General features: G+C 33.1%; 1 protein-coding gene across 1 annotated transcript in view; it reads right to left on the bottom strand.

Moving 5' to 3' along the window:
* Positions 1–11,661, bottom strand: part of LOC117108249 (doublecortin domain-containing protein 1-like) — a 32,623-nt gene extending 20,962 nt beyond the window's left edge. The window contains exons 1-15 of the mRNA XM_033250221.1: positions 11,505–11,661; positions 9,748–9,993; positions 5,435–5,692; positions 5,072–5,234; positions 4,504–4,666; positions 3,751–3,856; positions 3,522–3,621; positions 3,000–3,093; positions 2,769–2,867; positions 2,411–2,571; positions 1,886–1,975; positions 1,558–1,644; positions 931–1,032; positions 425–596; positions 42–156 (exon numbers count right to left, since the gene is read on the bottom strand). Coding sequence (XP_033106112.1) covers positions 42–156; positions 425–596; positions 931–1,032; positions 1,558–1,644; positions 1,886–1,975; positions 2,411–2,571; positions 2,769–2,867; positions 3,000–3,093; positions 3,522–3,621; positions 3,751–3,856; positions 4,504–4,666; positions 5,072–5,234; positions 5,435–5,692; positions 9,748–9,923 — 1,886 coding nt within the window. The 5' untranslated portion in view covers positions 9,924–9,993; positions 11,505–11,661. The remainder of the gene's footprint in view (positions 1–41; positions 157–424; positions 597–930; positions 1,033–1,557; positions 1,645–1,885; positions 1,976–2,410; positions 2,572–2,768; positions 2,868–2,999; positions 3,094–3,521; positions 3,622–3,750; positions 3,857–4,503; positions 4,667–5,071; positions 5,235–5,434; positions 5,693–9,747; positions 9,994–11,504) is intronic.
* Positions 11,662–11,866: the final 205 nt, after the last annotated feature.

Below are 11,866 nucleotides of genomic sequence, written 5' to 3'. Positions count from 1 at the left end.
CATCAACAGGCTCAACTCAACAAAGCACACATGATACTTACTTTTCTTTGCCAGGGGGTAATTCGTCAGCCAGAATTGGCTCTCTCATTGCCACATTGCGAGATCCATACAAACAATATCCACTGGCCTTGTCAAGTGTTAACTGCAGGCAGTATACTAAACAAGGATAGGAAATTATGTATAGGATAATAAATGTCTTTTGATATTCATTATGATGATAAAAATTATGATTATAAAAATTATGATAATAAAAATTATGATGATAAAAATTATGATGAAAAATAATTATACAGATAATATAATTATGAAGATAAGGAGGATGATGATAGTAATAACGGTAATGACAATTGATGATAAAGATATTATTATTGCTGTGATGTATACAATGATAATAGTAACAGTGACAGTAACTGAAGTTGCTTACTATTTGGATCTCTGAAATTTTCCCCGTATGAGATCCAAACGCCTTGATCATTCTGCAGACTGGAGACGTCTTTGATTTCTTGACCATTTTCATCAAATAATTTGGTTGCTACGGAGCTTAGAGCTGAGACATTCTGTTCAGGACGTACACAGTGGGTTATGTGGTCCAACAACTAGAATTTAAAAAAAAAAAAGATTAGAGAGTGAGGGAGGGAGGAAAGAAGAGGAAGGAAGAAAGGGAAGGAGTTAGGGAGAAAAGAAAAAATACAGAGACAGAGATAATTTGGTCATTCAGTAGACAATATGCACAACTGTACTTCATTGGTTGTGAAAATAATATAGTATATTATATAAAAGATTACACTAAATACATAAAAAAAATGATGACATGATTACTGTAAGAAATAAAATATGTTATAGCCATTTTCAGAATTAAAAGGACTTGTAAGTCAGTCGTTAGGTCATGTGACTAAGGTCATGTGACAAAGGTCATGTGACTAAACATACCCTTTGCATCACCCTCTGGTGGTTTCCACTGCATCCCTTGTAAGCCTCTTTGATGTTGAAGAAAATGGTTTCCTCCTTGTCGCTGAAACCATTCTCATATACCTACAAAAAGTAAAGATAAAGGTAAGGTAAAGGTAGGAGAATAGGCCATAACTTGCAACGTCATTGTGCTGAATTACGTATGGGCGTGGTCCGTGTCTACCTAGCAGCCGTAAAGAGGCGCTTCATGGTAGCTCATATTCACATCATTCCACAACGACAGGGGCTGAAATGAACCATAACCTTGGGGTAACCCCTACTCTTCTGAAAGATTCAATGGGTTCTTTAAAGTGTACACGAGCCAGATGTATACACTGGTCCTCCGAGGTGCCCCCATACAACATTAAAATCCACATACACAATAAACAAAATCTTAACTACCTGGTTCTAATATGTACGTAAATGGAAGGTACATAGAAAAAACAAATTTTAATAATTATACTTAATAGTCAGAGGGTCCTTGGTTTTAAAGGCATCAAAGATACAATAATAATTTATAAAGTGGCATGTCACTTGCTAATGGTTAAGAATAAATTTGTTTACAATAGAAAATAAATATAATAATTATATTGTGTTTTAGTTATTTACTTTCAAGCGAATTCCATGCATTCCCACAAGTCTGTGTGTTGAATCCAGCGTCTTAATGTGTTTCATTGTGTAGCTATATCCTTCAATCTATATAGGAAAATCGTTGGTAATTGGTTAGTATTACAGTATATACTACAATGCCTACTATATCGTGTATATATATTAAAATAACTATGAAATTCCATTTTTCGTATTTCATATTTTGTATTTTAACTAAAAATCAAAACACATTCCCCTAGCCCATTAAAAGATGTTTAAATACTAACATAATTCATGCATTAAGTAGAAAGAAATGTTAGTGTTAAGAAAAATGAAATAAAATGTTTACCTCTTCATCTTGAACTAATTCTGAAATTTGTTTAAGGTTTTTTTTAAGCATATCCTTAGTACAGCTGAAATCCTGGATGCCTTGGTTGGCCTGAAAGACAGAGAACACAAATTTTAGCAATTATCAGTGAATTCCTTAGTGAAATAAAGGGAAAATATTAGGCAGCGCTATGAACCATTCAAGAGCTTTGGATTTTTTTTTTAAATGTATTTTTATGAGGAAATCATTGGCGGTGCAGATTTGGCTTGGGAGTAGCCACTTTAGGACCACTCGTTATGCTGGCTGTCACTGACGGTCTTCTTTAAGTAATAAACCGGGCACTCACTGCATTGGCCGATGGTCGTACGACTGTCGGCCAATGAATCCAACTCCAGTCCCTGATTCTCGTGGCAGTCTGAATGGATGGTCAATAAAAAACGACCAATTGCATGTGTGTCGTGGTGTTGCATTCTTCATAGAATTGCGTCGACCAACAACCATCGGGCGTAGTAAGTGCTTGGCTTTAAGCAACACAGCTTAACTTACTTCATTCATGCTCTCATGGCGTTCTTCTTCTGAGAGTGAGAGCACAAGAACTGCTGTCACTTTTTCATCCTCTTCATCAATGGCAAACTGTAACTGCTCTTTATACTTCTTCGCATTCTTAATCTGCTGTTCACAATACAGGACTGAATTCCGCAGGTAATCTAAAATTTAAAATAATAAAAATATAAATTACCCTTTAAAATTAGAATTATGAACAATTACCCTTATCAAATTATTTCCTTGTACATTACATACCTAGGTTAATCCATCTGTTTTTACGGTGGGGGAAAATTATATCACAAGACATGTACAAATTTTATGTAGTTGTGTATGTGAACAGATAATTTATGTGTGTTACCTTTAGATCCCTTTGGGCTAAACCCTTCGCCTTTTGATATCCAAACAGGTCCATAGGCAGGTGTGGCACTCATCTGAAGACATTTATCCAGCTGGTTTACTATAATTAAAATAAATTGTTAAAAATTAATTTTAATTAAAATTTATTTTGGTAGATCATTCAAAATGGTTAGCTACATCTTGGAAAATCCATTTTCCTTTAAAATATGTGAATTTTGACAACTTTACTTACTGTTATTAATATCTTCAATGACTTTGCCATCCCACGAATAGATGACCTTTGCTGGTGAGTTCATTCCCAGACGCATGGTACAAACATCAAGGAACTGTAATAAAAACAAAGCTTATCAAAAAAAATTGTTAAGAAAATAAAGTTGTTGGGTCACATTACTTCACTCCATTTTTCCAGTTGCATGTTCCCCTGATCAAAGGGATAGTACCTACTTGCACCCCAAACTAAGTTATAGCAAAGCTCAGACTTTTGCTGAAATTATATTTATCCTTTATAATTGCTCTTCACTTTTTAGACTTTCACTGACATTGTGCTATGCACTTTATACACTAGAGTTCTCATTACAAAAGTTGTCTTAGAAGACAAAAGACTATCAAATTGTATTTGATAAAAACATGTGACATGCCTAAATATGGCATGATGACATCAAATCACGACCAAATATAGGCACATCATGACTATATATGGTCATACGATAATTTTCTGTCAAAGAAAATTTGTTAATCTGGATCAGAGCCATACCTTCTCAAACTTGTCAGGAGTTGCTAAAGCTTCAACGGGTTCTACCCCATCTCCATTTCGAAACACTATTACTCGACGTGCGTTAGAAGCCAACATTTTCCTACAAAGCAAATTGACAGAATGGCTACAGAATGTATAAATTTCAACACATTATAGACTGCACATTAAGTATGCCAGCAAGTTCCCAACTTGCTGCTGGTGTTAAAGAAACCTTTTATTATCTCCTTACCTCATTCTCTTTGATAGTGTTGCTTTGGTTTTCTTCTTGCGATCTTCAGGAGGAATGACCACTCCATTAACTGTCCATGCCGCATGTATCTTCCGATGAACATCACCTGCAAGATTAAACAATTTAAATTTTTTTATAAAAAAAAACTTATAAATATATAATATTTCATATGAATAAAATACAATTTAATCAGAATCAGAATGAATTTTATTGTCATGAAATCATTACTAAGTCGTGGAAATTGTTTTCCTTTTTACAAAGATATAAAGTATAACAAATATAAAAAGACCATCAATTTAGTTATACAATGATAGAGAATTGCACAAAACTGTATACATACAGGCAGTATTATGATCTCATAATGAAAATATCTTGTTTTTGCACTGGATTGCACATGTTTTGAATGAATAAACCCATTAGTTTTGATAAATGGAGATCTTAATCTACCGGATGTGTTTACAGCAAAAGAGTTGCGAAGTGGATGAGTGTTGTCTAATGATATGATTTCAAATTTCTTAATTATATCTTTGTCACATAGTAAAGTTCTGCTTCTTCAGTACCGACCGTTTTACTAGCTTTCTTGGCAACGTTGTACACATTTTTAACAATTTTATTTGTAAGTCTCTTGTAAAAACCATTTGCTTAAAATATCTTTGTATTCAACTTAATACATGAACATTGTAATAGAAATTATTCAACTATAAAAATATACAATAAAATCAATTCAATATAAAATAATTTCATTTTTGTTACCTGTGACTGATGCATAAGGGTCTTTAAATGGTTCCCCACAGGAGATGTAGACCTCGGCATCCCGTGCTATCATCTTTCCGTCCTTGACTTCAGATCCATCGGGAAGGTAAACTTTCCTAGCAGCAGTCAATAGACCCAACTTCAATGTACATGCCTCCAGGAACTAAAAACAAAACAGATTAAGATATTAACAATTTAAAATTTTACTATTTTCTCATTTTACATTGGGCAAAATATCTCTAATAATCATGTTTCTTTGCCCATGTTTTTTTCAAGCAGACAATGAGGCATTTAATTGTTTCTTTTCTTTTTGATCCAGCAAAAAAAGGCCACAACACAACTGCATTCACATCTACATTCTGCCTCTGCCAGGCCTGACATGGCTGGCAATACAAGAGAGAGAGAGAGAGTCTCTCGGTGTACTTCCCAATTCACCAGCTGAAGGATGGTGATGATAATTATTATGATAAATCATAGAGAAACATTTCAATAACAATGTTATTGATGATGATTAGTCATTATGAACAAATACACATTGTTGAGACTAAAAAGTTAAGACCCTGCATACCAGCTTCATAGTAGGTGCCGTGACAGTAACCGCTTCATGACGGGAACCATTCTTATACGCCAGTGCTTTGATGACACTTGGTTGCTGCTTGTACAAGCTTTTAAATGATCTTGATGATCTTTGCGACATCACAGACATTGATGATTTTGCACTCATTGGACGTCTACAAAAACAAACAAAATTTAACCATAAGTATAAAAACGTATCATCTTTTAAAATAAAGATAAGACGCTATAATTACTAATTTTAAGTAAATATTTACTGATAAATAACTGAAAACTACTTTTCATTTATCAGGCATATTTTAAAGTACAATTATTTTTCATTAGGAACTTTTGTTTTGCTTGTGTGGGAATTACTTACCTTCTATTTTGAGAGACAGGAGCACTTGTTGGCCTTGATCGCCTCTTCTGTTCAGAACCTTCTACTGATTTGCTTTCCCATTGGGATGGGTCTTCCTTATATTTCATATCTATCCTTCTCTTCTCCCTCGCACCATTACGTCCGGCAACCGATGCGGATATAGGTCGTTTGCCTGCCGATGATGAGGTATTTGGCAAGTGGTCGCCCTGGGGGAATTTCTGCAGGTAGGGTGACTGCAACTTGGCAGCATTCTTTGATCTGTAAAGGTCAAATACAAACATTAGGTAATATGCAAATTAGCTATTAATCAATATACACTGAATAAATTTAATAAAATAATTTTTGTAATAATCAGCCTGAAGGTATATTGCTTTGTCAAGGTAATACTTGAAAAAATTAAATATTTGGATTGCATACTTTATATATATTTATGTAAGCAATTAAGTTTCAATCTTTTAATATTATAATTATTATGAAACAATGTTTCATGACGAAGACTCAAAGAGATCATCATAATCTATGTGCAAAAAAATCTAAAAAGTTGGCTGATACAACTTTTAATGCACTTAATGTAGTAAAGCTGATGAAGACTAGAGAACAGGAGTACACAGAAAAATAAATGACAAATTAAACTGACACTGTATTGACCTAAATTTATTATGATGTAAATAATCAATGTACAGCAAGCAGCTGTAATTGGATGAAAGAGAAAAAAAATTTTAAAATGGCTGCTCGTCAGTGAGTAATCAACACCCCCAGCCTGCACCTAATTTGCTGGCAAAAGGTTTTGACAACCATATCTACACAGTTTCAATATTGATGATTAAAGTGCAAATGATTATCTTCCATCTCAATGATTGGCAAGATCATATAATGGGTTGCTCAATTTACAAGAAACACTTGTCAATTACATGGTACAGTAATTAAGAATAGTGCTCTCATTTCAATATCAATCTATATTCATGACTTGATGATACTGAATTAAAAACGGCTGCTTCTACAGTATATTGCAATTCAGGAGACATAAATTTACTATTTTCTTATTTATTATAAATTGACGGTCCTTAGTTACCACCACCTATCACAGAATAGAGGATCCTATTTTATTTAGTTCAATTAATATCAAGTTATAATCTAAGTACAGTAATTCATTTTTACTAAAAAAAAAACTACAATAATTATGGAAATACAAATATTAGTATATTATAAATTAATATCAATAATAGTAATAACATCATAACAGAATAACAGTAGATAATAGCACCCCAATAAAATTAAGCATAAATAATATTGGATAATATATAATAATATAAAAATTAAACAGTGAAATATTAACAATGACATTGATAATAATATATAACAAATATAACAATTAATAATAAAAATATAGCTGTAGCTTGGTTGTTAAGATGCTTGTTTTTTTATCCCAGGATCAAGGTTCAAGCCTTTGAAGTGACAGATTGTTTTTCTCACGACCAAAACAAACTCTACTTTCTGAGACTGAATGCTTAGAGCATGATGTTATCATATGAAAGTGATTGCCACTCCCTCCATGTCTGTGTTAAATAGAATGCAATTTGCATTGAGTTCCCACATTGTGAGTTCCCACTGCCTTTATGCTCAACAGACAAATCATGTCGTAGCGAGCGTGTCTGAAGTCTGGAGTGTTACCATGGAGAACAATAGAGTATTGACTATCAGTTATCTGTGTACACATGATGGCCATGAAAGTGAATGTATTCTAAGCAACCTACTGGACCATGTACAACCAATATCACTAAACAATCAAATGTTAGTGATATCTATGATGAGACCAGTAGCAACAAAATTATGTATCAGTGCATAGTCAAAAAAACAAACTGAACACCTAGAATCACAAATAAAATTCAATAAAAAAATTCACCTGTGTAAACTACATTAATCTCTGCCATTATCTCTGTTATTCAAAAAAGTTAAATTTTTTTAGTATTCCAAAGAATTGATATAATTTATGGATTCGTCTCTATAGCGACAGCTGAATTTGTTAATTATGAAAGGAAAATTTAATGTGTGTTATCGAAGTACTTGTAGAGAAATGCAGATGTTGAGTTTAAAGCAATGATAATGATCAACCGAAATATTTGTACTGCGCTAGTATCCTTCCATGACGCTAAGGCCTGACTTTTTTTTATACCTTGTTTCGCGAACTTATTTTTTTATAGATCGTCAGAGGAGGGTGGAAAAAAAAAATAAATAAAATTTGGTTTTTCATTTAGCAAAGTGTTTTGCCAAACATCCAGACAGAAGAGAAAATAAAAATAAAATTTCATTGGTGAAAGTAAACAGTGTAGTAATGGAATAGATAAATTCTTTAAATTTTGATATAATTAGGAAGAAATACACATATCTTATTTTTGGAGGATTTCAAGGCAGCGGCGGGAGTAATACAAATAAAGAAAAATTTTATTTTTTTCTGAAATTTCCATTTTTCTGTAGCGGCAGGTGTGCTAATTTTCCAAAAATATATTTTTATTTTTATTCGAAATCACCATTCTTGTGGGATCGCTAAACAAGGTATAAAAAAAGTCTTGCCTAATGGCGTATGGATAAAACAGTTGGAAAAAAATTAATCTACCCTTAGTCTTAAGTTATTATAGCTCATTCAGCTAAAAGCCTCAATGTGCCATACAAAAACAACAAAAAAGGGATACACAAAAAGACACAAAAATACATACATAATAATGTATCACTAATAATAGATTGTGTTTATGTTGTTGATAGTAATTTTTTTTTTAAGTTTTGTGTTTATCCTGAACAGAAAGTGGAATATTGCTGTTGGTTTGGAAATACATAAAATAATTATAATAAATTTGTAGTACCTTATATACGGTATTCAATTTTACAGTGCGTGTAGTGCTCGTTTTAGAGTTTGTTTTGTGCTTGGACTTATTTATTTTTCTAGTGTTTATGACAGCAATTTTGTACAGTATTTGTCACTGTTTTTAAAAAGAAAGATGAATTTTTCAGTGGGTAATAATTGAGCAAGCATGCTTCTTCTACTACCATTACTTCTGAACATACCAGTAATTGTTTATTTATAATTTTCTTACATGTGTTTTTTAAATCAATGAAATTACAGAGAAATTGATTATTCAGTAATTATTTCTGGAATACTAATTTTCATAATTTCTTTTAGTAAGACCAATTGTAAGACATGGTATTCAAAATATATAATACTATGTTCAGATTTGTGAATTAGCTCAATGAGTGTATCTGTTAATTAATATGTTAATATTCTTCAAACACACTACAAGAAATCAATGTAACTGGGCTTCTTCATCGCTTAGCAACACCATGTTCAGATTAAGTATTGGTAACTGAGTTTGCCTTCATTCTTATCTTCACAGCAAGGATTCAATTAAATCCTTTTATTTTATGGATGCCAAGACTATGTTGCCATTTGTTTTTAAGAATTACCTTTGTGAGCATTTCATCAGATTTTTCCTGTACAATGCAATGGGGTATTGATATGCACCCCCGAACACAATCTTTAAAATCAAGATTGATAAATGAAATGCATAAAAATATTAATAAAACTAACATTTTTAAAAACTATTTAAACATTTAAGGAAAAAAACAAATTAACTAGTGTGCCTCCGCCCTATGATACTGAACAATACGCAAGCCACAAGCCATGTATGGGTGATTCTATTATTTTATTTTATGCTCCAGGGTAATTTCTGTGACCAAGACCTTGTCCTTTGTTTCCCAAAAGTAAATAATCTCTTTTTTAGATTATTATGTAGGCCTACCACTTCACTAAATTTTATAATGATCCATCCCTTAGTTTTTTGCATAATCTTGCTAAAAGACCGCAACCAATGAATACGTCCTTGGCAGGGATACATAAGTTTAAGTACATTGAATCAAACCCTAAAACGAGCACTACAGTACAAGAAATGTAAATTGATAAAACCTATAGTACAATCATTATTTATTGTTAAGTTGCTATTATAAATAAATAATATTATTTTTATTATTTTGTATATCATTATTTATTATCTAATAACATGTACAAAATGATCATGATAATATTAAAGAATAATAAGCAATAATAATAAATAATATTATTGTGATCATTTTCTATATCATTATTTATTATTTAATAAATAACATGTAGAAAATGATCACAGTAATATTAATTAATAATAAGCAACTTAACAATAAACAATGATTGGACTGTAAGTGCATAAGCCTGCTTTATGTTCTTAACAATTATTATCCCAATCAATTATTCATTTTCCAATGTCAACGACATAAAATCTTGTACAAACCGTTTTTTATTGTTTCTTTGTTTCTTAAGTTCTTCAAGATATTGTGCAATAAGAAGGTCTTCATAGCTCATTACATCATTAGATTGTGAGAACTGGCTGCTAGAAATATCTTGTAAGTTATAGCTTGATGTCCTTTCCTTAGTCTTGCAGACATATTTATCGTTTGTGGCTGGCATGATGATTAAGGAAGTTAATTACTTGCTAAGATGACAGTGTAGATGTCAGTCAAGATCACAGCATCATGTTCTATGGATAAATACATAAGGATCTACAAGAAATACTTCAGATTTCATTTTATAAAATATTTCAAACTGAATGGCACATTCAGCGAGATCTGGTTTTTCATGGGCCCCAGGGGATTTGGATGTGTTTTGACAGAAGACAACTTGTCATTTGGTCTGTCACTCTGTAAGACTATCTCCTAATTTTCATTCTGATGTACAGAGTTTAACACCTATGTACGTAAAAACAATATAATAACATTTCTTCCGTTGTTACATACAATGTACTAAATTGTAACATTGCATTTCAGTCCTCCAGCTGAGATACAAGCCGTGATGGAACTGAGCAGAAGAAAGGCCATTTTTTTTTGCTGTCCATTCATTAGATATTTATAATGTAACACTGAATAAGATTAGGGTGACGTGAAAGACTGAACCTGCTTATATAAGTTACACACTGATCTTCATTCAGACTCTGAATTAGCAATCAGAGAACAGAAAAAGGGCCAACTGGATGTCATAACTTATGCCAATGTGCTATTTGGGAAATAAACCAAAACGGCAATAAACAAAAACGGCAATAAACCAAAATGGCAACACTTTTTTACCAGAACGGCAATGGACAAAAACAGCAATAAGTCAAAACGGCAATAAACCAAATAAATATTAAAACTTCAAACCCATGGGCTTCTTTTTGAGATGGGCTTCTTTTAGGGGCTAATTTTGCAAACTAAAAAGCGGGGCTTAAATTCGAGATGGGCTTCATCCCGAGATTAAGCACAGTGGGCTTCAATTCAAGGTTTTACGGTATTCGATTTGCCTACAGAGGATTGGGCCAATTTCAAGACGATTCGGTAGATTACAAATTGCGGCCGCGCCCGGCGGTACTTCCCTTGGCATAAATTTTGCTCCTTTGCAGTTTTGGTACTTGTCATCATTGCCGTTTTGGTCTGTTGCCTATTGCCATTTTGGTTATTGCCGTTTTCTTTTGGTTTATTGCCGTTTTGACCTGCTACCACTATTCAGCAGTGGCTATTTTTACACCAGTCTAAAACAAATTCCTCATTGGATTAAAACAATAACATCCAATCACTATTAAGAATTTATTAAATACACTGGTGTAACAATAGGCCTAGTAGCCACTAACATCTATCTAGGATAAGCAGGATTTTAGCAGGCATTATTATTAGGTAAGGCCTAGGCCAAGTAGGCCTAGCCTAGTAGGCCTATTGTATCAACTAACAGAGCAACCATTAAAAGACTGACTGGTGGTAGGCCTAGCTGAACATAAACCTTCTCATCTCTGTCTGTCTTCAAAATAGCCTGGTCCATCCCAAACATACTTGCTCTTCCTTCTAGCTTAGTAGAGCTTAAAAGGCATAGCATGGGGAATCCAACAAGGGAATGGCTAGGGTTGGCCTGGCCCTAGGCCTAGCTAGGCTAGGCCTACACCGGCCTACCCTAGGCCCAGACAGCGACAGTATGACTTATTATATTTTGCTTTCTATAAATATTAAAATATTATAATAATATTACCTGTTTAGGTTAGTCTATAATCTACACCTTACACACGTGTTGGCAATATTGGTTAACTTCTTATTTCCTATGCTAGGCTATCAAAAGTGTACACATGATGCTATTTGTTTTGAATTTAGACCGACACCATACCGCAAGAGCGTTTTAGAATGTTGCCTTGGAGATGACGTCACAGATCAATCAATTAAGCAATATAGAAGAATAGAGGGCGTTCGATCAAAACGAGCTGTCACCAGAAGAGAACTCCAAGTTGCTCACTGTTACTTTTAGTGATAATTAATGACTTATTGAATGTTCTTTATTATCCCTTGCAGAATTACGTACGGTAAATTGTAGTACGATTCACATAGAAATTACGTATA

The sequence above is a fragment of the Anneissia japonica genome, unplaced genomic scaffold, assembly GCF_011630105.1.
Source record: "Anneissia japonica isolate Jap-2015-1 unplaced genomic scaffold, ASM1163010v1 scaffold456_len727751_cov192, whole genome shotgun sequence".
Classification (NCBI taxonomy): domain Eukaryota; kingdom Metazoa; phylum Echinodermata; class Crinoidea; order Comatulida; family Comatulidae; genus Anneissia; species Anneissia japonica.
This window is presented reverse-complemented; position numbering and strand designations above follow the sequence as displayed.